This window comes from Leptopilina heterotoma, unplaced genomic scaffold, assembly GCF_015476425.1.
Source record: "Leptopilina heterotoma isolate Lh14 unplaced genomic scaffold, ASM1547642v1 Lhet_187, whole genome shotgun sequence".
Lineage (NCBI taxonomy): Eukaryota > Metazoa > Arthropoda > Insecta > Hymenoptera > Figitidae > Leptopilina > Leptopilina heterotoma.
The window spans coordinates 817,571-844,142 of NW_025110906.1; the positions used below are offsets into that span (position 1 = coordinate 817,571).

The 26,572-nt window shown below is 22.8% G+C and overlaps 2 protein-coding genes across 4 annotated transcripts in view; one reads left to right on the forward strand and one right to left on the reverse strand.

The window, feature by feature from the left end:
• LOC122500475 (putative E3 ubiquitin-protein ligase protein PFF1365c) overlaps positions 1-26,572 on the forward strand; it is a 32,738-nt gene that overhangs the window by 221 nt on the left and 5,945 nt on the right. The window contains exons 1-7 of one of the 3 annotated variants that reach the window (XM_043609414.1): positions 4,514-4,731; positions 4,986-5,220; positions 8,591-8,918; positions 10,915-11,872; positions 12,663-13,015; positions 16,223-16,683; positions 17,226-17,371. In XM_043609414.1, coding sequence (XP_043465349.1) covers positions 8,655-8,918; positions 10,915-11,872; positions 12,663-13,015; positions 16,223-16,683; positions 17,226-17,371 — 2,182 coding nt within the window. In that variant the 5' untranslated portion in view covers positions 4,514-4,731; positions 4,986-5,220; positions 8,591-8,654. Of the gene's footprint in view, positions 1-4,513; positions 5,221-8,590; positions 8,919-10,914; positions 11,873-12,662; positions 13,016-16,222; positions 16,684-17,225; positions 17,372-26,572 lie in introns of those variants that run through there. The other 2 variants (XM_043609416.1, XM_043609415.1) reach the window with 2 other exon arrangements.
• Positions 219-1,943, reverse strand: LOC122500478 (acyl-CoA-binding protein homolog). Its single transcript, XM_043609420.1, has 3 exons — positions 1,790-1,943; positions 980-1,094; positions 219-559 (listed from the first exon to the last, which is right to left on the reverse strand). Exons 1-3 carry the CDS (start codon positions 1,802-1,804, stop codon positions 426-428), a joined length of 264 nt encoding a protein of 87 aa, XP_043465355.1. The 5' UTR covers positions 1,805-1,943; the 3' UTR covers positions 219-425.

The window sequence follows — 26,572 nt, forward strand, 5'->3', positions numbered from 1 at the left end:
TACTTAATTTGTTTCATTTGTTTTTAATTGAAAGTATTATTTTCAAATACATATCACTTTTTTATTGATATACTTTAGAAATAATTAAATTATCCTCTAGATTTAATTTTTTAATGACAAACTTAATTTTCAATTTAGAAAACGAAGTGGTTTTTTCGTTAAAAAAAACATAATCCCTCACGACACTTTTGGTAGCAAACAGTTAATGAAAAATAATATAATTATAAATATTTTTATATTTTCTAATTATTAATCATATAAATATTACAATAAATTTCTGGATAACGATGACAGTCGAATTGTAATACAATTTTTTCAGTATAGTCGCTTTTAACAATTAGAAAATACTTTATAAAATTGTTTTTAATAGTAGGTATATTTTTATGTTTTTTAATTAATTTAACAAGCGTATAATTTCTAATTGTTTACTTGTATTTTTCAATAAGTTTATCAACATAGGCAACGTATTGTTGTTTTGCTGTTTCTTTTGACGTACCCTTTTTTTTATTCCAAAAATCCCATTTTGCTTTGCCTTTTAAATCCAACATTCCTGGTCGGGCTGAGAAAATAAAACAATTTGATAAAAAAAAAATAAAATAATCGCAGAAATAATAATTTGAATAGTAATTCTGAACTTTTAGAGTAGAAGCAATTTCTAATTCTTGTTTCCTTAAGAAAAAAAATTTATTTTCTTTCAATCGCAGAGTAGTTTCAAACTGTATAAAATAAAACAATTCTTTTCTTATAATTTTCTATATTTTTCGATTAATTGAAAATTAAAATATTTTGAATTTAATTTAAAAAATTCTTTTCCTATAGTTTTTAATATTTTTCGATTAATTGAAAATTAAAATATTTTGAATTTAATTTAATAAAAAATTCTTTTCCTATAATTTTTTAATATTTTTCGATTAGTTTAAAATTTTAATATTTTGAATTTAATTTAATAAAACTTTAATAAAAATTTAATAAAACTTACTTGTATTGACATCGCCGACTGTTGCCTGTTTAAAAAGGGCATAAAGTTCCAAAAGTTCTTCGTCACTTGGTCTTTGAGAAATATGTTTTATAGCCTCAGCAGCTGCTTCAAAATCCTGAAAGAAAAGCAATTTTATCGATAAAAAAATTTTGCTTTAACAGTAGATAAATATTTAATGTTTATTATCTGATTGTTGATAATATTAAATATTTTTAGATCTCTTGATTGAGTGTAAAGAACATTTTTTTACGTAACTTCCTTTCATTTAATACTATGTGGAAACCAACAATATTTTGCATAATTTAAACATGAATTTGCAACTCTCGTGAACTGTAATCTGACCCTTATACTAATATTATCACCTTTTTTTTATAATAAATTTATTTATTCTTATTATTGGAAATCTATCGTAAAAACGAAAATATAATAACAAAACTCTTGTTCACAGAAACAGTATTACAACAAATTTTATAAAAGCATTTATGATTTTAATTCAATCTGATTAAAAGTATAAAAAATTAATTAAAAATTAAAAACTGAAAATGATTTGAAAATAGAAACAGCTTTATTATAATTCTTTTTTTGGAATTACAAAAAAGTTAATTTTCGAAAATTCAGAGATTTATTCAGTATTTATTGTCTTTTAGAAATCTATTAAAATTATTTATTATTATTATTATTATTATTATTATTATTATTATTATTATTATTATTATTATTATTATTATTATTGATTGTGTTAATTATATTATCTATTAAATTTTTAAACAAAAAATTATGATTAATAATTAAAAAGTTACAGAAAATCACCTGATCGAGAGACATTGTAGAGAAGTGCGTTCGTTCGATGATAACGAAAAGTTCACTCTGGTGTTATTTTACGTCCCTCTCTTTGTATAAATTTTAATCACAAGAGTCCAAACTTCTAACAGTGGGGATTTAAAGTCATATGGAAATGATCTAATGAAGTACATGAGGCCGACAAAAAGAAACTTGAAAAACCGGTTAATTTAAAAAGCAATTTTCATTAGTTTTAAAATATTGACAGGAGAAAAAAGAAACATATTTTTAAATTCTAACATTTTTTTCCGTTCTTCCACAATATTTTCTCTTTCAAAAAACAAAAGAAAAAATAAAAAATTATAATTAATTGCAATTTTTTTTGAAAAATACATATTCGCAGTGAATGTTCAGAATTTGAAAAGAATGTCAAGTATATAATTATGAGACTTATTTTGTATTCAAGATGAATAATTTTTTTAAAAATTTATATAAAGAAAAATTAACTTTATTATTTCATGTTTATTTTCTATACAATATACAATAAAAAAAGACTGAAGGCTATCCATTATGAACGCAAAGGAAATATTGCAAAAATTTTAATCACGTTCATTTCTCTTTGACAATATAAAAATTTCTTTTTGTCATTTACATTCTTTAAATTGTGATAATATGTTTAAATTAATGCCTCGCTGACATTGAGCATTTCTTATACAAATAAAAAAAAAATGAATGAAATGAAAATAAATTTCTTCCTTTTTCTATATTAAACAATAGCTGTATTAATTTATATGGTTTATAATCAATAATTTTATTTAATTAAAAAATTTTACTATTTTGGTTCAAAATTACTCTTATTTTATTATTCATTATTCTATGATGAACAATTAATAAAATACTATACAATTTTTTAAATTAATAATTTATAATAATGATATTAAGAATTAAAATTTAATTTTTAAATTCATGAAAGTTTAAACACTGCAACAAAGAAAGATAATTTTTATTGTTCCTTTATAGTTTTTCTTCTTCGATTTAGCGCGAGAAAGAAATCTTAATCGCAGAATTTTATTGTTCATAATTGTAATCTCGAAAAACGTTTTTGTACCTACGTTATATTTTCCTCTTTGTCACAATTTAATCAATTTCTCCAGCACCATTAAATTTCGTTTATTACATAAAAACTAAAATTATTATTTTTCTCACTTTTTGTTATTTTTTTTTTTGCATTAATCATAAAGATTAAATTTTATAAATAATATGAGTTGAAAAAATTTAAAATACCTATTTCTCATTATTAATTATTTGATTATTTAATAATAACAATAATAATAATAATAACCTGATTATTATTTTAGTATTTGGTTTTAATAATTTATTATAATTTAATAATAATAATTTAAGAATATTTTTTGTCTGTCAAAATTTAAATGAATAAGTTAATAAATAAATAATTAAGTTCTTATTCAATTATATAATTATGATAATTTAATTATTATTTGCCTATTTAATATTATACATTATTCATAATACTTACGAATATTAATTAATGTAATTAATAATAATTATGAATATTAATTAATGTAATTAATAATAATTACGATTATTAATTAATATATAATTAATAATACCACTAATATTTATTTATTTCTATATTTTATACAAAAAATATAGATTTAAAAAATATATAATAAACTTTCTCTCTCATTTTTTTTTTATTTAAGAGAAATTTGTATTGGATCATTATAAAATATCTTGCAAAAGTAATTTATTGTTTTCCGAGAAGGATTTTTAATATTAATTATCTCGAAACGTTGTTGGTTTCATCGCGAAAGTTCCCTTAATTTGCAGTAGTTTATCCGGTCCAGGGTGCAAAATAAATGAGGCCATCGTGCCACATCATTTGACTCACGACTCACCTGCCCAGGAATGCGGGAATTCCTTATTTCAAGTTTCTACCTTTCTATAAAAACACCGTTTTCCCCCTTTTCACGGCTCAATATCAATGTCTCACATTTGAGGACCTTTTGTATGTTCAAAAAAAAAAAAAAAAAAAAAATCAAATACTTTCAACTATTTTCATTTAAATTTTGTATTAGAAATTTTTTTTCCAAAGCATTTTTTTTATTTATTTATTATTACTACTATTTTTTTATCATTATTAATATTATATAATTATAATTATTACAAAATTATCAATTATATTATTTTGTAATTATTATTTATATTATTATTATTAGATATTATTATTATTATTATTATTATTATTATTATTATTATTATTATTATTATTATTATTATTATTATTATTATTATTATTTGTATTTTTATTTTTATCATTATTAATATTATTATAATTATTAGAAAATTGTTAATTACCTATATTATTGTTTTTCAATTATTTTTATTAATTTTTTAATTAATTTTTTTTATTAATTTTTCTTTAATTCAAAACCGATTTTAACAAAAAGAAAATATAATTATTATTCAATTTTTGTATACTTACATTACGTTTTTATGTCAAATTAGTTGAAATAAATTTTACATTTAATTATTCGTAAAAATAACTCTAAAAAGAAAAAGTTTCTACTCAATTTATTTTTAAATTTCCCGCGCTAGTTACGCTCCTGAAAACGATTAATATCGGAAATAACCGAATGTGTACGATTTGTCGACGCCGGCAACCGAAACAGTACGAAGTGAATAAGCGGGTAAATTCGTATGGTTTCGGTTCATTTCGTCGTTATATTATTCCCTCATCGCTCCATTGGTTTTGCCTTCAACGTTTATACACACTACATATCGGTGGAATTCGCGAATCATTGCAGTTGTGTCTCCGAGCGCGCGCGTGTGTTTGTTTGTGACAAAAACAATAGGAAAACATTTGTTTACTCTGTGACATTTACTTGTTGAAACATTTTTTTTTATTATACACAAGTAATACTTCTTTCTCAGTATGCATGAAAGAAAAGGTTATTATAGTCATCTTTATACAATCATCTGATAAAATCCGGTCATTCAATCTTTTCTATCCGGTCAATGTTCGATAACAATTTTAAAGGAAATCGATTTTGAAAGTAGTTTTTCTTGGAAATTGTTAATGTTTTGAGTGAAAAAATAAACAATTTTTAACGGACTCTATTTTTTGAAATTAGAAAACAGTTGACAGTACAATGCTTATTGTTTTCGAAATTCATCGATTGTAACATAATTTTGGTTTTTTCAGAAAGAAAATTCGTGAATTTCGATTTTTCTAACGGGACACTGTGAGATGCTCAGTGTGATGATGCAAGGAAATTGTCATTTTTTAAAATGAACCATCACGTACAAATTGACTGAATTGAATTTCAATTTCTTGCGGGAAAGTTGATAAAATTTGCAATTTGCTTTACAAATTTTTACACTCGGACAAAATTGGTTGACGTTTTTTTGGAGAAGAAGCTATTAAGCAGAAGGAATTTGTAAGTTTTGTTTTTTTTCATTCATTTATTTGTATTTATATAAACCTCCTCTGAAAATTGATGGGAATTCTTTACACTTAAATTAACATAATTTATTCCTATTTATTCAATTGTGTTTTATTTAATCAATCGTTTAAAATATTTGAATCTAATTGTCGAATATTTTACTTAATGTGTTAGTATTTCAATGTGATTTCCTGAAATTATAAGTGTAAACAATATTAATAATTTGAATAGTACTTTTTGTACTATTTTTTTCATGGGGAGAAAAAATGTGAAAGATAAATTAGAATTGTTGTGCAGAATTTACGTCAAGATCAATGTTCAATTTTTTTTTGTTTGTTTTTACTTGAGACAAAGTTCCTGCATACGTTTATAAGGTTGTAAAAGTAATTTTTCTCCTTATATTGCAAAAAGAAAGTATACTGGAAAATACATATACTTCACAAGTATAACGTTACTGGAATAAAAGGAGAGCGTGAGATTTCTTTTCATGCATTTTACAATCTTATTTCTCGGTTTTAGACGCACTTCTATGTGTGTAAAAATAAACTTTATTCCATTACAATCCATAAACAGTGGATGCCGTTTTAATTGCTAAATTGTATTATGCAATAATTCCCATAGAAAAATGTGCATTGAAATATGACCATAACTTTCGCGATTCATCATTTTCATATAATTATATATAATTCGTCGTGTTTTTTTTCCGAAAATGATTTCTAATTTGTCTTCAATCTTAATATTAATTGACTGAAACTAGAATATTTTCTTTTAGTTCATTATCAAAAATGATAATTTGTTAATTTTAATTATTAATTAATTTCAATATTAACTCTGTGACATTTTTTTAAATTTGAATTTCACATATTTTGTGACTTTCAATCAGCCGTTAGAATTAAAAAATAATTTTCTATTGTATTGAAATACAAACAAAAATATCTAGGCCAAGTTAAACATAATTTTCGGTCTTATTTCAATAATTATTATAATGAAGACATTTGCGAAAGTTGAAGAATTTATTTTTACATAAAGAAAACACGGTTAATTGTTGAATAAATATAGAAATGTTTTTCACAGTGTTCTTGAAAACTGTTAATAATATGTCTATAGTTTTTTTTATAGAGATAAGATATTTCTGGAATTTCTTATACATATATTTAGTTTATCTCCATTTATTCTCAATCGATGAATTAATTAACTATATATTAACGATATTACCTCACGAAAGTCAAATGTTTTGTAATCATTTAGCGAACCAGTATTGGCATTAAAAACATTTGCATTCCATATATAAATTTATTTTTTCTACCTTTCTATCGAAAAAAATTATTTTTATCTGATCTGATCAGTATAGAATTTCATCATTTTTGTATCTTTCGATACGTATCGATCTTTATTTCCAATGGTGATTTAAACAATTAAACTTATCTCTATATCGTAATTAGTATTTATTAATTAATTAATTACTTTTATTCGCTCTAAATGTTTATATTCTTGTACATTTCGATCGGGAAGAAATTTAATTGAAAATGATAATTAAATTATTATTAATTCATTTTTAATTATAGTATTTCAATTGATTCAAATTAATTTATTAATCTAAATTAATTTATTTATGTATTTATTAATATAAATTAATTAATTTAATTATTAATTAAAGTATTAATTAATGGAACAAGTTGTAAAAGACAGTGAATCGTCAAAATGTAAATTTCTATATTAAAATTGAAAGTACAGTTACAAAAATATTTTTACAAAAAACAGCTGCAGCATGTGCGGCACATACGGTCGATGAGTTTGTAAGAAATGCGAATTTTATTGTTAAATGTGATAACGGTAATGGGACATTCTTCTTATCTTTTCAAGAATGCCTTTAATATCAACTTTATATCCGGTTTCCGGAATAAGGAAATTCTCCTATAGTCTCATATGAATTTTGGAATATTTTATGTCCCTGAAATTTAAAAACTGATCGAGTAGACTTTTCTATTAAAAAATTTTGTTTTTGTATTCAAAATTTTAATTTAATTCTTTACAAAATTCTAAACTGGTAAAATAAACAGATTTTTCTATTCAAAAATTTGTTTTTTAATTCTGAATTATTTATAAGCATATATATATTCACGTGAAGTAAATAATATGTGAGCACATTTATATTTTTATTTAAATCCTTGTGCAGAAAATTTCTCTTCATTAAAATGGACATGAAATTTTTATTTTACTTTATTTGGACATTTTTTCAAAATTTTCATAAATTTGCTACTTTTTATCTAATCTCGAAAAAATCGACCTGTTTCTACACTTTACAAAGTCTTTCTGACTTCTTTTGATTTATTTATAGATTTTAATCTCAATTCGATTTTTAAGTTGTGAAAAATAATAAATAAAAATTAAAGAAATGAATTTGAGATTATTAACTATTAATATAAATAAAGAAGTTTATTCTCTTTTTTTCAAATAAAATTTTATTTAAAGAAATTAACGAATAAAAATTTTTACTGTAAATAGTGGGAAATAATTCTCAAGTCAATAATACGAGAATTAAAAAGCTTACGTAAAATAATTTCAATGATAATAATAATTTAGAAAGAGAAAATACAATATAGATTTGTTGGTTTTTATGAGATTTTTCACTAATGAAGAAGTTGTTTAAATTCTTTTCTGTCTCACGGAAGATTTATTATAAGAATTTTTCTCCTATTTATAATTTGTGAGAATTCACATCTTTTTCTTTAATTAGATTGTTGCATTAATTGTACAAATAAATAAAAAAAATACAGTCATAAAATTTTTTCATGAAACCTATAAAAGGAAAGATTGCAAATATTTAATTATTGTATTCACAATTGGAAATAATTTTATACAATTAAAATCCTGCGTTCGGAATTTCTTTTATTGAAAAGTCTTTTCAATTGCTTTTATTGAATTATTCTTTCGATTTGGAAAATTTCATCATTCTTAAAGTGTCGAACGACATTTTTTAAATTTCTTTAATTTGTAAGTATTTCTGTGATAAAGAAAAAATATTTTCTAAAATAAAAAATTGATGCTACTAATTTTAATTTTTCTTTTCTGAATTTAGTAATTTTTTTTCTTGAAAAAATGATGAAATTCATAAAATCGAATTCTTTTTGTTAAATTAAATTATTAAAAAATTCTAGTTTCTTTTTTGAGAATATAAAATAAAATTTACGAAAGTCAATAGAATGATTTTGTTACTCTACTTTTTATCCAATCAATATAAGCCTTCCTTATTCACAGCCTCTATACTCTCTTAAGAGATAACATTTTCACAAAGTTCTCTGATGAATCACACGCACTCTAACCGGTTTTATGAATTAAAAGAGAGAAAAAAAATCTGTTGCAGGAGATGGGAGAGAGGATGAAGGAAAAAAATTAAGGATTCCCCGGGTGTTGGTGAACACTGACAAATGCACGTGAAACCGGAAGAAACTGGGATGACTCCCTCGCCAACGGCAAATCGGAGTTTCCTACACGGTGATCGACAATCATCGTGTTTGAATTCCGATAAAATTGTTTACGCCACACTAGACAGTTTGGCCCTGAAGAGAGTTACTCTACCACTGAAATTACTTCCAATCGATAATGATCACGTCGTTGATAATTCAGCGAAAATTGATAATAAAGAAAAAATCATTTCAAGAAAAATGTCTTCTAGAAAGCCCAGTTTCAAGGTGAGCAATCCCAAGAGATTTTATACTTTCATCTCCAATATATACTTGATTGCAGCATTTTTTTTCCATACGAGAATTATAATTCTAATTCTATAAAAAAAATTTCTATTTTTTTCACTTTTTATCAGAAAAATTTTTAAATTCAAAATAAAAAAAAGAATTAATTTTCAAAATATTGGAATATAAGGGATTTTATTTTTTAATCAAAATCATAAATTCTTCTGGGGATTTTTTACAATTCTAGGTACAAATCAAAGGTTCAAAGAAAACGATTTTCTCTTTATCAGTTAGATAAAAGAAAATTTTTTTTTCAAGATAATCGGAAAATTGTTAATGATACGATTTAGTTTTTCTATTTTTAATTCTCTCTTCATCGTTTATATTGTAAATTTAGCAGAAAAAAAAAGTTGGTGATAAATGTTGAAAGGCTACTTAGGATACTTGTTTTGCTACGCTCGAGAACAATTGAATTACAGGCTTTTAATCTCAAGACAAGAATACAATTTCTGATAATGATGTAATTTTCACATCGGGGTGTATTACGTTAATTTTTTTTTAACTTTCTTACCGCATATAAATTTAATTATACACGTTTAAACAATTAGTTTTAGGAGATAAGTTTTAAATTGTTTTTACACTTTGGAAGTCGTTAGTGAAAAAAATTTTTAACACATCATGATTTAAATTTTTTTTTTTTTGCTTAAATTTCATTTTTCGCAATCATTTTTTTGAATTACTATCGGATCATATAAATTAATGTCAAACTAAAGAATTTACTTTTTTTAATTACCTATTAATTTTGTTTTATCCAATTTTTTATTTGAGATTTTTCCGAATGGATTTAAAAATAATTGTATGACAAAAGAATGTTTTGATTTTTTTCATAATTTTATAATTCTTTTTTCCTTTTTTATATTCTTGAAATATCTTTTATGTTCGCGATTGTGTCAACCTTCAACACAACATCTGCGATGTAGATATATCAAGAGCCCCGTTACAAGAGTAAACATTCACCATTCCGCTTCTAACAATAAGTATGACTTCTAAGCTTTAACGGTACCTCGATCTTGATCGCGAATTTCCTTCAAGATGCTTTTATTAAATAAAAATAAAAAATTTCCCCCCTCACCACCTTTTCTCTACTGTCTTCATTTTAAACAATGGGGAAATAATTTTATTCACAAAAGCGCAAGCCACATTCTCATTCGGCTTAAGTAAAGTTCATTGTACCGCTTGGTCCAGATTCTTTTCTGGCGAGTTTCAATAATGAAAAAAATTTTCTCCCCACCGATTCTTTCGCAGAAATTTCTTCTTTCTTCAATTTTTCCCGAAAAAAAAAATTTTTATGCATTGAAAAACAAAAAAAAAATGTAATTTGTTTATGAATTATTAGATATTTGTTTAGAAATTTTTAGAGATTTTTTAAAGGTTTTTTTAAATTAATTTATTTGCATTTTTTATTCTATTTTTAGTCGAAGGTTTTATTTATTGGATTTAGAAATTTTTATGCAAATTGATTAGTTTCCATTTTTAGCCGGTTTGCGAGTCAAGTTTTAATTCCTTATGTTAGGCATTTAGAAAATTATCCATCGGAAAAATAAAGTTTTTCTTGATTAAATTTTGAAAGAAATATTTACAATTTATTGTTTCCCTTTAAAAGTTTCTTTTTGTTTCCTTACAAAGAAGAAATAATGTCACGTTCCTCTCATAATTTTTAAACGAACGATAAAAAGATCTTTCAACTTTTGCGTGTCACTAACTTATAAATATTTACAAACAGAAAAATATGTTTAAATAAAAAATTCCGATGGAACTAAATATTTAGTTCAAATTAAAGTAAATTATTTTAAACATTTGTATTATTTCTTAATACTTTATTCATTTATTAGTTATTATTTATTAATATTTTAATATTTTTTTCTATATTTTATTTATTTATTAATTTTTAAATTAATTTAATATTAAAAATACGAATATAATTTCTTTTAAATTGCAGACACGAACAGCTTCGAATATCCAATGGAAAATTCGTTCACGATTGAATCAAAACTCAAAGGCAGAAAATCAGAGGGAAGTTATGAAGAAGTCAGTTTCCCTCAATAGGAGAAGTAACAAAAAATTGTTGAAAGATTCCAAAGTACCAATAATTACAAAACACGATTCTTGTCATATGAAGAGTAACACATTGCCAAGGGACTCGAAATTAAACGAAAACGTGACGAGAACGTGTGAAGAAACTAAAGAAAAAGATGATAATTTTAATCCATCACTCATTATTGATAGTGAATTGTATGACGACGTATTTACTACTTCTGTCAATAATTTAAGTATAGAAAAATCTGAGGACGAACAAAATCTAGATCTGGACATTTCTTCCATTAGTATTAATAGTTACAATCTCAGCAATCAATCTGATACTAGCGGTTACGGTAGCAATAATAACACGAATAATTCCAGTAGTATACAACTTAATGACAATAGTATGTGTAATATTAACAATAATATTATCGAAAATATCGAAATAAGGAAAAACGATAATGAAAAACAATTTATTAATGATGAAAAATCGAAGAAGAAGTATAAATATTTTACCAAGAATGTCCTTCACTATGTTCCTATATCGAATCACGTGAAACGTTACAAGAAATTGAGAAAAAATCGATTAAGTCTATCGCTTGGATCATTGAAAAATAATCAGATTGATAGTAAATTTGATTTAGATGATTCGGCAAAATGTAGAAGTCTCTCGAGAACTGAATTAAAGTACGTGACAATATCGTCGCCAACAAATTTTGTCCACGTCGCTTCGGCAACAAATCCAAAATTATTAGTGAATTCCGACAGTAATTCGTGTACGAAACAAAATGTAATTACGCATGAACAAAAATTTGTCGATCTAAGAATATTCAAGATGGATCAGTTGCATAATTACGAAAAAATGGATAAAATTAACGGTGAGTTTTGTTTCTAAAACATTCTAATTATTTCTATTTATTCTTAATGATAATGTTGATAAAATTTTGATGGTTAATAACTGAAATAATTTTGGTTAAAATTTAATAGAGGAAATAATTTTGATTAAAATTTAATAGAGAAATTAGAATTATTCAATTAGAAAGTTATAATTATTTGCAATAATGTTTAATTACTACGAGAATTAATTAATAATTTATATTAATGAAATTGATAAAATTGTCGTAAAAGAATTATTTTTTCGGGTAATTTAGAATTTTTCTATATCTTAATTTAATTGATAATTAACACTTGAAACTTTTGTAATTTATGGTACAAAAATATTACGCTACTCTGTTCCCGGATTTGCCACTTCATAAAAAAATAGTTTTTATAGCTAAAGCAACGATAATAGTTATGGTTAAAGTAACCGCAAACTGTACCAGGATCACGTAGCGTAATACAATTTTACGATTCAATTGTTTTGTCAGAAAACATGAGAGAAAATTTAGTTATTTTTCACATCCTTGTAGAATTTTGCCTCTAAATTCCTATTATTAAAAAATTTATTCAAATTTACCATAATATTTTCGTTTTTATAACTAATTACAGTTTTAATTAATAATAATTTTATCTAATTAGCATTTTAATTAATAACTAAACTTAAAATTTTTAATCATTCTCAAAATGAAGGTAAAAAATTAGTTTATTTTACAAATTAAAAACGTTTAATTTATATTCGTTGTGTGAAATAATAACTGGTGAATTAATTATCATGGAATTTTGCTTCAGGTCGTCCTAGCTTCTTACTGAGTGAAACTGACGGAAGGGGCTATGTGGAAATTAAAAAATTACCATTTACAACCGACAACGATCCATCTTATGATTCAGTGAGTGAAAATCAATCGGTGAAAGTCGAAAATTTGGAAAATTGCCAAACGAAGAACGATGAGAATGAGGTCGATGAGAAGATTTACGAGCCGGTGTCCGAATTTTCTCCTTATAATGGCTTAAAGGCAAATTCGAGTTTTCTTTGGAGTGAACGAAGGAAAAATTCGGAAAATCATGAAAATTCATCGTCAAGTGATCACAGTAAAGATGAAAATACTTATGAAGAATTTGATGACATTGGAACATCTTTTGAGGTAGTTTAAAAATTTTTTAAATTATTATTTAACCAATCAATTAAAAACATTTTTTATTAAAAAATTAATTTCAATGTCATTTTAATGTGGTGAATTGAATTCAGTAACGTAAAATAATTAAAGAAAAAAAATGTGTAATTTGTATTATTTCTCTCGAAACAATATCTCAATTACGAAATAATGAAATATAAAAGAATATTTGTAAATATTCATCTTTTTCGTAACTTTTATTTGAGTAAAAATTTTAAAGATTATCTTGTCAGTTATGCCTTAAATAAACATCTCACTTTTTACAGTCGGTTAAAAATTTCAATTTTTTTTTTACATAAATACACGTATTATTTTTAAAAGTTGAATAATAAATTTTAATTTGCGTGCAATAATTGTAATTAAAAAATGACAATCAGCAAAATTTACAGTTTCATCACTAATTACATATTGTATCGATTGGCTGATAAAATTCCTGAAACGTTGTAACACATTTATTGTTTTTTATACACACACACATTACGTGATGGAAATTAAAAATTTCTTTTTACAAAATTCTAATCAATAACTGAAAATTATATAACCTTTGCTTTTAAAAATCTAATTATTATATTTTTCAATATTTTTCAATATTTAAATAGTTTTGAAATTAAAGAAAAATTGTTTTCAAAGTTATAAATATTGTATTTAAAGTTTTTTAAATTATAAAAAGAAATGGGGGGAAAGTTAGGCTTTTTCGAATGCGTTTTATATTTTAAAAAGATTAAATAGTTTTCCAGGGTTGCCGCGCAACCTGGAAACCTGGAAAACCTGGAAATGTCAGAGAATTTTGATTGGAATCCTAAAAAAATGATTGTTTTCTAAAGTTATTGTGCTTATTCTTGAAATCTAATTTTTCTTTACTTCAATTTTCTTAATTCAAATTTCTTAATTCATGTTTAAAAGAGTTGCCTTTACAATTTTTCTTCGCAATAATTCAATTATTTTCATAAATAATAAAAAACTTTATAGATTTACAATTATTTTCATGAATAATAAAACTCATCGCAGAATTTCAATTATTTTTAATACAATTTTAATGGAATTTCTCGAGAAATGTCATTATTCTTAAAAATTTTATTAAAATTCATCAAAGAAACTCAATTATTTTAAGAAGCCTTCCTATAATTTAATTATTAGAATTTAATTATTATTGTCAATTCATTTTTTATTAAATTTCTTGAAAGAATTAAATTATTTTCAAAAATATTAATGAAATTTTTTTTAACACTTCAATTTTTTTCAAAATAATTTTAATAAAATTCTTTGTAGAAATTTCATTAATTTTTATAATTTATCAAAATTCAATTATTTTCAATATCTACTATTTCAATAAAATTTCAGAAAAGAATTCAATTAGGTATTTAAAAAGAAATATTATTAAAAAATTCATCACAAGAATTCAATTATTTTCAAAAGTAATACAAATTTTTTCAGAAATTCAATTATGGTCAAAAGTTTTAAAAAATTATTGTCAAAATTTCAGTTATCTTTATAAATACTAAAATTTTTCTCCAAAATTCAATTATTTTCAAAAATTTTAATGAAATTCTTTTTAACAAATTCAATTTTTTTTTTCAAAAATTCTCCTCCATTCAATGATTTTCAATATCTACTATATTAATAAAATTTTCCACAAGAAATGAATTATTTAAAAAAATTTTTTTTTTAATTCTAAGCAATGCAATTATTTACAAATTTTTTTTATAAATTTCTTTGTAATAATTCCATTATTTTCAAAAATATTCAATTTATTTTTACAGAGAATCAATTCAATTATTTTCAAAAGTAATAAAATTCTTCGCAGAAATTCAATTATGATCAAAAGTTTAAAAAATAGTGTCAAAATTTCAATTATTTTTATAAATATTAAAATTTTTCTACAAAATTCAATTATTTTCAAAAAATTTTAATAGTAATCTTGACAATATTTCAATTACTTTCAAAAATTTTAATAAAATTCTTGGTAAAATTTCAATTATTTTCAAAAACTTTTCTCAATTCAATCAAATTTTTTACAGAGATTCAATTATTTTTAATACAATTTTAATCTAATTTCTCGAAAAATGAAATTATTCTTAAAAATTTTATTGAAATTCTTCAAAAGAATTTTAATTACCTATTTAAAAATTTGTTGATAAAATTCTTTAAATGAAAGTTCAATTTTAAAAAACATTCAATTTTTCAATAAATTATTTTTTTTGTATTTAAATAATTGAATTGTCGTAGAATTTTCTAATAATAATTGATTCAAATATAAATTTAAGAACCTAAAGTTCTGAACGTTCAAATGAACGAAATTTATTTATTTCTTCTCCAAATTAAATTTTTATTGCAATTATTTTGCGTTACTATTCAAAAAATTAATTACTGAGTTTCTAAACTTAAATATTTCAGTTTTGAAATTTGTTTGTGATAAGTAATTTATTAAAATATCTTCAATAAAAAATATTTCGTTCATTTGAACGTTCAAAACTTGGGGATCATATAAATTTCAGTTAAAACTTTAGATAATAATTAAGTTTTGAAAAGGTTTCAAATTATAATCTTTGAATGTTTGAATTTTTCATACTTTTAAAATTGTGTACATTTAATTTTTTTGTAAAAGTTCAATTGAATTTTTTTTAAGTTATTTGAAATTTTTATTTTCTAATATATATTTGATTGAAGAATTTCCAAATAATCGATGAAATTTCGTAAAATATTGAAAGAAAATTTGAAAGTTTGAAAATTTTGAAAGAAATTTTTCAAAAATTATTAATAATAATAAAGAAGAATTTTAGTTAAAAATTCTGGAATACAATAATTGAATTGAAGTGATGAAAGTTATTTTTATAATTATAAAACAAAGAATTCTTTATGTTTTATAACAATTTTTTTTATAAGTTGTTTAATTTCAAAAAGGTTTGAATAAAAAATTTTGTAAAATATAAATGTAGTTTTAAAAACCTGGAAAAATTCCGTTTTTTTATCCTGGAAAACCTGTAAAAGTCAGGGAATTTGAAATGAGCAAAAGCGTGGCAACCCTGATTTTCGAATGAAAGAAAAATTGTTTTTAATTTTATAAATACCAGTGTATTTAAAATTTTTTAAAATCATAAAAAGAAACGAAAGTTCGACTTTTTTTTGAATCATTGATGATGAACAAAAGAAAATTGAAAATAAAATTTCTTTTCACAGAACGATGACTATGATGATGTGGGATTTTCCAAGAATGAAAAATTCGACAATGTTTATGACGACGTTATGCCGCGGTCATGTCAAATGGAGCAGCATTTCTCATCGACGAGTACACTGGAGATAAATGACTATTTAATAATGAAAACGAAAGTGGAAATTGAGAGTAACGAATTCGAAAAAAAGGACGATTCGGAAAGAAGTTCGAATTATGAAAATTACGCTGTGAACAATGATTACTCGAGTGTAGACGAAGACGACGACGACGATGAGATAAAAGAAGAGAATGAACAAGGAGTGTATGATGACGTTGATCTTCCATGTCAGGAACGTGTCAATAGCCTTTACGCAGGTTCCAGTACAGGATCTCAACCGGGGTCATCGTTGAATGGCAAGGAATCCGAGTGGGAGGATCTCGAAGACGCGAAACCCTCTCTGCTCGTGCCAAAGAGAAACGTCACGTGGTGAGTGGCATTTGAATTCTTTTCACAGTATATTATCCAAGGCTCAAATATAGTCTCTATTTCACATTCTTCATTTATGCAACAATAATAATAATTCATTTTCTCAACAAAAAGGAAAAGTTGTTTGAGATTTTTTTTCTTTTCTGAAAAAAATTCCGAATAATTAACAAAAAAAAAACGGGGGGAAAATTTATTTTATTTATTCCACACTGGAAAAATTATTCGTTTTAGAAAAGTTTAGAAAGCTGTGATTTCGTTTTAATATGAAGGCAATGATAGCATCAGTTACTTCATTATCCGACCAGAGACTTAATGGCGTGACGGTCCATCTTTATTGTTTCAACGAAAACAATAGTACTTGGCAAACATTCGAAATTAATAGGCTCTTCTTCATTATTTCAATCTGAGATATATATTTAAAGTGAAAATTTAATATACACGATGTTTAAATTAATATTCTATTTAAAATAATGGAAGAAGGAAAATTTTACATATGTTTAGTATTTAAAATTTTAAATTTTTCGTCTGTTATTTCTTTTTAGCATACGAGAGGCTCACGGGACTCCGAGTAAAAAGAAATTGGGACAACGTTGGTCGCGGAAAATTCGAGGACAACGGACAAAAGTAACGCGAAAAAGTTCCGGTAGATCAACAAGTCAGACAATATGCGATCGTGTGGTCCTCTTTGGTAAGTATGAAACTAATGAGAAAGTTTGCAAACAACATTTTATTACAAATACCCAAGTGACTTATATAATACAATGAGAAAGGCCACATTGACGTCTTTGAAATCACTTTCTGAATTTAAAGTAACTTTTCTATTTCTAAATAAATTTCTTCTATATTTGGAAAAAAAGACAAATTTACATTTTTCCTTCTCTTCAAAGTTTAACATTCGAAAATGTCGCAAATTTTCTCCTTTGATAATTCTGGAAAAAAAATGAATAATTCAATTTGAAATCGTCTCTCTTGGATCTTTATAGAAAATTTTGCCAATTTTTACTCTGAATGATCGATAAAACGTTCACGTTCTGCCCAAGTTTCACTTCTGATTATAAATGAACGAGTGAGAAGAAAGAGAGAGAGAGAGATATGAGAAATAGTCCTTGACTTTCGATTATTCGCAATTTCATACATGTCGCTAAACACGCTTCTTCACGATGAGAGTTGAACGACTAAAAAGTGTAGGAAGTCGTCTGCCAGTTAGATTCATGAATATTGTATAATTTCCATATTAATATAGTCATTTCATTATTCGCGTCTAGAAATGTCGAGTTCCTTAATACTTCGAATTCATTCTAAAAATGAGAATAATTTTATTATTTTCATAAATAAAACAGATTATAATTTTATTTTATTAAAAAATGATCTTAAAAATATTTTTCTTAATACCGTTTGCCGTAATTATTATTAATTATAAACTGGAAAAAATATTCGTTTGCTCCATATAAAAATGAAATCGTCGTCTTACGTTTATGGAGAAAAAATACCAGAATTATCAAATTAATGAAGCATGCAAAGTATCTTGTGCCAGAAATTAAATTAGCGTTTCGTCTTTTTATCAAATTTAGATTTTAGCACAAATTAATTTATCAAAATGAGAAATATATTTGATAATTAGTAAGAACTATTTATTTATTTAAACAAAACTATTTCTGGCTATTATATAATATTTATTTTTTAATAATTATTTTTCTTTTTAAATGTTTTTGAATTTTATTAATGTGTTGAAAATCATTAAATTCTTGCTAAGTATTTATAAATAAAGTTTCAAACTAATTGAATTCCTTTGAAGGATTTTGTGAAAATTTTTGAAAATCCTAATTCAATTCTTTAGAATAATTTCTTTGGATTTTTTTAAATGGAGTTTTTCTTAAATAATTTTAATTAAAAGAAATGAAAGTAATTGAATTTTATGAAGAATTTATTTCAAATTTTTTAAATAATCGTGTTTATTAATAATTAATAATTAAATATTTGATTATTGAATTAAACTTTGTTTTAAAATAATTGAATTTTTATAGAATTTTATTATATTTATTAAAAATAATTGAAAGTTTTAGAGAAATTTTATTAAAATTGTACTGAAAATAATTAAATTCATGGAAATTATTTATGAAAATATTTGAAATCTTATCGAACATTTTATCAAAACTTGAGAATAATTGAAATTTTTCTAAAAATTTGATGACAATTTTTAAAAATAATTGAATCTTGCATTTTCGTGAAATTTTATTAAAATTGTATGAAAAATTTATTTAATTTCTATGAGAAGAATTTTATTATTTATAAAAATAATTGAATTCTTATAATGAATTTTATCAAATTTTTTGAAAATAATTGAATTTTATGAAGAATTTTATTAAAATTTTTGAAAATACTTATGTTTTTTGTAGAATTTAATTAAAATTACATTAAAAATAATTGAATTTTTACGAAGAATTTCATGAAAATTTCTAAAAAAAATTGAATTCTTCCAAAGAATTTTATTAAAGTTTTTGAAAATAATTTAATTATTTGAAGAATTTCTTTGGAATTTTTGAAATGAATTGAATTATTTGAAGAATTTCTTTGATATTTTTTAATATAATGGTGTTTTTTTAAAAAGTAGTAATTTTAATTGATAATTTTGAAAAGTATGTAATTGAATTTTGCGAAGAATTTTTTTCAACTTTTTAAAATAATAATTAAACATTTCATTATTAAATTTTTGAAAAAATTTCTTGAAAAAAATTTAGTGCTTTCCAGAATTTTATTACAATTATTGAAAATAATTGAATTCTGTCGATAAATTTTATTAAAATTGTAATTGGAAATATTTGAATTCCTGCAAAGAATTTTATTATTCATAAGAATAATTGAATTATTTTTAAGAATATTATTAAAATTTTTTGAGAATAATTGATTTGTTACGAAAAATTTATTAAAATTTATGAAAATAATCAATAATAATAATAGTAATTGATCATGTAGTTAATAAATAAACTTTTTTAAAATTTCAAATCTGAATTTATTCAAAAATTAAAGTTGATATTTGAAAATAAAATAAAAATATAATAATAGGAGTGACAATAATAATAACAGAGATGTATAATTTAAAAAAATTTGTTTTTAGATCTTTTATTAAACCATAAAATGATCTATTATTGGCAAATGCCTCTCGATATTTCCTTGTATCGCAACTTGTCTTTGCAATAATTATACTTGTCATAAAAAACGGTCTGTCTCTTTCGATGCATATCTACAACTATAACTTCTCATGTTTGTGAAATATTTGCGAATTATATTTTTCCTTTAAAAACTGTATTTCTCTAATTTTCTACGCTTTGCACAATATAAATCATTCATTAATAGACATTCGACATTTTTGTCCATGAATTATTACGATTGAAAAAAAATTCGATACTCAACAAATTGCATAAAATTAAATTTCAAATTTCCTTCTATTTTTTTTTTTTTTAATTTTTAATTTTTTTTTATTTTAATTGTTTTTTATTTTACTTCTTCTATTTGACTATTTAATTTCAAATAATGAATTAATTACTTATTGAAATTAATTGTAAGTATCTATAAATCAATAAAAGTAAAGAAGTAAATAAATAATGTAGAAATAAATTTTAAATAACAAAAGTGAAGTAGTAATCTACTTCACTTTTGTTATTTAAAATTTATTTCTAAATTATTTATTTATTTCTTTTATTTTTAAATAAAGAAATTTATTTATTTAATTTCCGATGTGTTCGAGGTGTAGGAGAAATTGACATGGAAATGTTTTGTATGTTTTGTTATGTAAAAAAAAATTCTTTTTTTTTTCGTAAATAAAATGCAATTATTTCGGCTATGTATATAGTTTTACTTTGAGGAAACAATAGAAGTTCTTTTGTTACAAACTAATGTACAGTTACGACACTGATTGAAAAGTTCGTGTTGCTCTAATGTTGTTGTCTTAGGTCATTTTCCCCTGCTGTGTTTTTTAATCAGATGCTCGCACGCGTTCCTTGCAAATTATTATTTATTATCGACCAAATGGAAAAATAACACCTTCCAAGGAAATAATTAATAGAGGAAGTCTTCATTAGTCACGTTATGAGCTATTTCACTTCACGATCTTTTTAAATTACAGATCATTATATTTTTAAATTACCAACATTTTCCTTTCGCTCTTCTGTCGATCATTATTAATTCTTCTTCAAAATTTTCCAAATATTATTTCTTCTTTCTCTCTCAACTTTTTCTTTGAAAATTTAATTAATTTCTACTAATTTTTTAATAGAAAAGCGTCTATTTTTTATTTTCTTTTGACTAAAATATTTTCAATTAATAAAGTGTATGTTTTTGATTTTCTTTTGACTTAAAATAATTTGTTTTCAATTTCCAAAAGTTAAAATAATTTTTTATTAAATTGACAAAAAATCCCTTTGCGAAATTCTTTTTTCAAGAGTATATATAAATCTATGGTTAAAATCTCGAGCCTTGAATTAAAATTAAAATTCGACGGATCTTGTGTATGAATAATTATTAAAAAAAAAAACTCTCTCTCTCTCTCAGATATGAAACTCGCGAGTCCCTCAAGCAAGAAAAGTGTGCAAATTGCATTCCACTGAAAATTATAAAAACCGGTTGCAACAGTATCTTGTGATAAATAAATTTTTATTAAAATGAATTTTGGTTTGTCACATTGGCATTAAATTGAGTCGATCATATATGATCGAAAATACCGGTTATAGGAATTATGTATCGGAATATAAACTCTATAGAATCGTTTGAGTGCCTTCGCGTTTAGTTCGCGCAAGGTGAAAGCGCATACATATTACGAGTTTTCAGTCACGGCCGAGCCGCGACGGTGTTCACAACTTGTTTTCGTTTCATTTATAATACATTTTAAGCGTACAAAAGAAAAAAAAATAAAAAGAAAGAAAGAAAAAGTGTGGAAAATTTGTTATTCAAGAGATGTTATTGAGACGCGACTTTTGAAGCTTTAAAAAGTTTATTATTATTTGCAACACTCGATAAACAGGGACATTGTCCTGAGGTGCATAATCCAGGATTATTAGACGAAGAAACCATGACGAAGAAATGAAACAGGGCCCAAAGACACCTTCGCGTCGACCCAACACCCAAGGTTCGTAAAACAAAAAAGAACTGATCCCAGTTCGAGGTCGTTTCCAAAAATGGAAATTAAAAATCTTGTCGAATTCGAAACAAATTGGATTAAATTCTCTTTCTTTAATTTACCATTATGTAAAATAATATAAAATTATAAATATAAAATTAAATAGAATTAAATAAAATACTTAATAATATAAATAAATTTGTATGATTTCAGTTTAGGAATTGGGCATTTTATTAATTAATTATATTATTATTATTTAAGTAATTAATTAAAATTAATTAGTCCACAATTTTTTAACGTTCAAATGAAAATGAAAGAAATATTTTTCATGAAAAGATGTTCCATAAATTTATTGATTTAATTTTATTAAAATTAAATTTAAATTAAATAAATATAAATTTAAAACTAAAATTTAACATTTAGAAACTTCATTATTATTTTTTTTTGCTGATGTGTAACTCAAAATTATTGACTTAAATTTTAATTTGAAAAGAAAACAAATAAATATAAAATCAAAGTTTCAAACGTTCAATTGAACGACGATATTTTTTTTACTTCTTTTAATTTTGTATTTTTTTTTATGAAAAAAAAAAAATTATTTTCCAAACTAAAAATTGATTTTTAACTACGTGACTGTTTAATTTTAATTGTTTTTCTTTTTTGTACAATAATTTTCAAAAATACTTAAATAGAAAAATATTTCGTTCATTTGAACGTTCAAAACTTTAGGAAAATAATAAATTTCGTTCATTTGAAATTTGAGAACTTTTGGAGCAATATTATTTTGTGGATAAATTTCAGTAAAAATTTATTTTATGCACGACTTTTAAACTAATTTTTTAAATTTTATTGAACTAGTATCAAAATATAAAGTAATAATTAAAAAAAAGTAAAAATCAAAACATTGTTTTTGATAAGTAGAAAAAGTGAAATGATAGTGAATTTTAATTTGTTTCCTTGAGATACGGTTCGAATATCTCAAAGCAATTTACTAAGCTAATTAGAAGTACCATAAATCTCACCAAGTTATGTAATAAGTAAACGAGGATTTAATAAAAAAGTGTTTTACATTCTCTTATTTGCAAATAAAAATTAAATGTATACAAATTTTCTTACAGTTAGTTTTTTTTGCATTTTCGCATTTTATTCAAAAATAGTAATTTTTATACATTCTCCGTTATAAAAAGAGTAGAAATAATTTTTCTTTATAAATAGAAAATAATAATTCCAAATAAAATTTTTTAAAAATGGAAAATTAAATTTTATTTAAAAAAAAGAATTTTATTTTCATTTTTTATTTATTCGGTAGGTAAAAATAAATTTGTAAATTTTATTAGAATTCTTTTCAAATATATACCTGATCAGTCAACAATAAAAAAAACTTTCTAATTCTTATCGGAAAGTTGTGTTTAGTATAAAAATGAAGTTTCATGTTTGGTATAATTTTCTAATTATGGTTTAATTATTCCAATTCGATACACTAATAATTATGATTGTTTTTCTCAGAAATTTACTTCTTAAATATAATTCTTGAAGTAATAAAATTTAAAAATTAAAATTAAAAATAATAATTATAATAAAATAAAAACAAAAAAATTAGTAATTATTAAAATATTTTGTTTCATAACTATTTAAAAATTAAAAATAAAAATTACAATTATAATAAAATAAAAACAACAAAAATTAGTAAATAATAAAATATTTCGTTTTTTAATTATTTTTTTTAATGTCGTTTTTATTTCTAACAGATCTTCTAATATTATTTGTGATAATAAAGTAAAAAGAGGAAAAAATTCTAATCAAAATAGTTCAAATAGAAAAACAATCAAAATAAATAAATTCACTCTTTGCCATTTATTCAAATTTCATTCAGAATATTTTTCGTGATAATAAAATAAAGAGAAAAAAATTCTAATCAAAATAGTTCAAATAGAAAAAAAATCAAGATAAATAAATTCACTCCTTGCCATTTATTCAGAAATCATTCAGAATTAATTTGAAAGTTTTTTTCTGTTTAAAACTTGAATTTATGATAATAATTTATAGAATATTTATAGAATATTATCATAAAAAGGTGTAAACGAAAAATAAGAAATAGAGAATTATAAATAGAAGACCTGTAATTTATTTTTTTTTTAGTAGAGTTTGTTACGAAAAGATTCGATTCGACAAGATTTTTTTTTTTTTTGACCGAGAATGGAAATACACCGATTTCGTATGAGATCATGCTGACCTTGTGAATGATTTCAAGTATCCGTCAGCCTTGGAGGAGGCACAATCCTTTTATTTGGACCCACAGAGGAATCGACATGTCATCAAATTACGCAAAGGTCACCGATTCAGGCCCTTGGACTCGTTCAATTGCGACTGGTCGACCTGGACGAAAACACCGACACCCAGGAGGCGTCCTGTTTTGTTTCAGAAGGTTCAACGAGAGACAGATTTTAGAGTAAAAATTAGAATCTAATTTTAACAAAAAAAAGAAATTTTTCGTTACTAAAAATGAAAGTAGATTGGCGATTTCGTTTCAATTTAATTTTATCAATTAAAACAAATTTTCGATTTAATAATAGTTCAAATTAGAAATTAGATTAATATTCTAATAAATAACAAGAATAATAATAATATTAATAATAATAATAATAATAATAAAAATAATAACACAAAAGTTATAATTTGAAAATTCAGAAAGTGATTGAAAATTAAAAAGATGAAATTGTGAGAAGGAGAAATAAAAGAGAGAGAAGGAAAAAAAATTGTTGGAAAGTCCTACAACAAAAAAAGAACAGTTATTATATCCAGAAATGGAAGTCACTGAAGCTCTTGGCACTTGAAAACAGTGCGTATAACTAGAAATATTTTTCCCTGGGTAACAATGAATAATTACTGAAGTTTCTTTGACTCTTGACATCCGGCATTGCATCTCGCGTGTTGATTATTATTCTCATATTTTTCTCCAAGTTTTAAACATTACAAATCGCAAAAAACGAAAGAAGAAAAAAAAATGCGTATAAACCATATAATTAATTATTACAGACATCTATACACTTATTTCGTTTAATAATCCTTGGTCTAGATTTATCAACCCTGATCTTGATGACTACACGATTGTATATAAATCTGACTTAATGAATTTTCTCTCAAGCGCACGTATCACCTGGCAATGAAACGAAATCACAAACGAGTGCAAAATAAAATCATAGAAATTAACTTCATTTTGTTGTTTTTTTCTCGAAAGAAATATATGAGCGATTTATTAAAATTCTTTTTCAACTTTCGAATTTGTATTTTAGTGAAATTTTTACTATTTTAATATTATAATGTTGAATAGTATAATATTATAATCTAAAGTAATTTGATTCTTGCATAGAATTTTATTGAAATTTTCGAGAAGAATTAAATTATTTAGAAGAATTTTATTGAAAACTTTTAAAAATAATTATATTCTTTCAAAGAATTTAATTAGAATTGTATTGGAATTAATTAAATTCTTCTGCATAATTTTATCGAATTTTTTGAAAATAATAATTTATTTCTATCAAGAATTTTGATTCAAATTGTATTGAAAATGATTGAATTCCTCTTGAAAATTGAATTCTCGTAAAGAATTTTATTTAAATTTTTAAAAATATTGGAATTGTTTCGAAGAATTTAATTTAAAACTTTTGAAAATAATTCAATTCTTTCGAGAAATTCAATTAAAATTGTACTGAAATTAATTGAATTCTTATAAAGATTTTTATCAAAATTTTTGAGAACAATTGAATTTTTTCATACAATTTTATTAAAATTTTTTTAAATAGGTAATTGAATTCTATCAAGAAATTTTATTAAATTTTATATTAAAAGTAACTGAATTCCTTCAAAGAATTTTATAACTAATGAAAAAATTGAATTTTGGCGACGAATTTTATTAAAGTGTTTGAAAATAATTGATTTTTTTCAAAGAATTTTCATAAAATTTTCTCTAGAAATTTAATTAAAAATAAATTGAAAATAATTAAGAAAATAATTGTATTCTTGCAAAGAATTTTATTAAAAACTTTTAAAAATAATTTAATTTAATTTAAAACCAAATAATTTTATTATTTATGAAAGTAATTCAATTTTTGTCACGAATTTTAACCAAATTTCTGAAAATGATTGGGTTTTTTTCGATGAATTTTACTAAAATTTTTTTAATTAATTTAATTCTTTCAAGAAATTTAATCAAAAATAATTTAATTCGAATAAAAAAACTTTATGAATATTTTTGAAAATAATTAAGAAAATAATTTAATTCCTCCAAAGAATTTTATTATTTAAGAAAATAATTCAATTTTTGCGATGAATTTTTGAAAATAATTTAATTTGTGTGAAGAATTTTTTTACTTACAAAAATAATTGAATTCTTGCAAAGAATTTAATTAAAAACTTTTTAAAAAAAATTAAATTCTTTCGAAGAATTGAAGTAATTTTGTACTGAAATTAATTGAATTGAATCAAATAATATTATTATTTATGAAAGTAATTCAATTTTTGTCACGAATTTTAAGAAAAATTTCTGAAAATGATTGGCTTTTTTCGATTAATTTCACTGAAATTTTTTAAATTAATTTAATTCTTTCAAGAAATTTAATTTAAAATAATTTAATTCTAATAAAAAACTTTATGAATATTTTTGAAAATAATCCAATTTTTTCAAACAATTTAATTAAAATTTCAAGAAATTTAATTAAAAATAAATTCAAAATAATTATTTTAAAATAAAACAAATTTTAACAAAATTATTGAAAA

What these genes read in the sequence shown, in the direction of transcription:
- LOC122500478 (XM_043609420.1), bottom strand. An exon ending in AGTCGGCGATGTCAATACAA is followed by an intron (nt 560 to 979) that starts GTAAGTTTTATT and finishes TTATTTTCTCAG; the next exon opens with CCCGACCAGGAATGTTGGAT.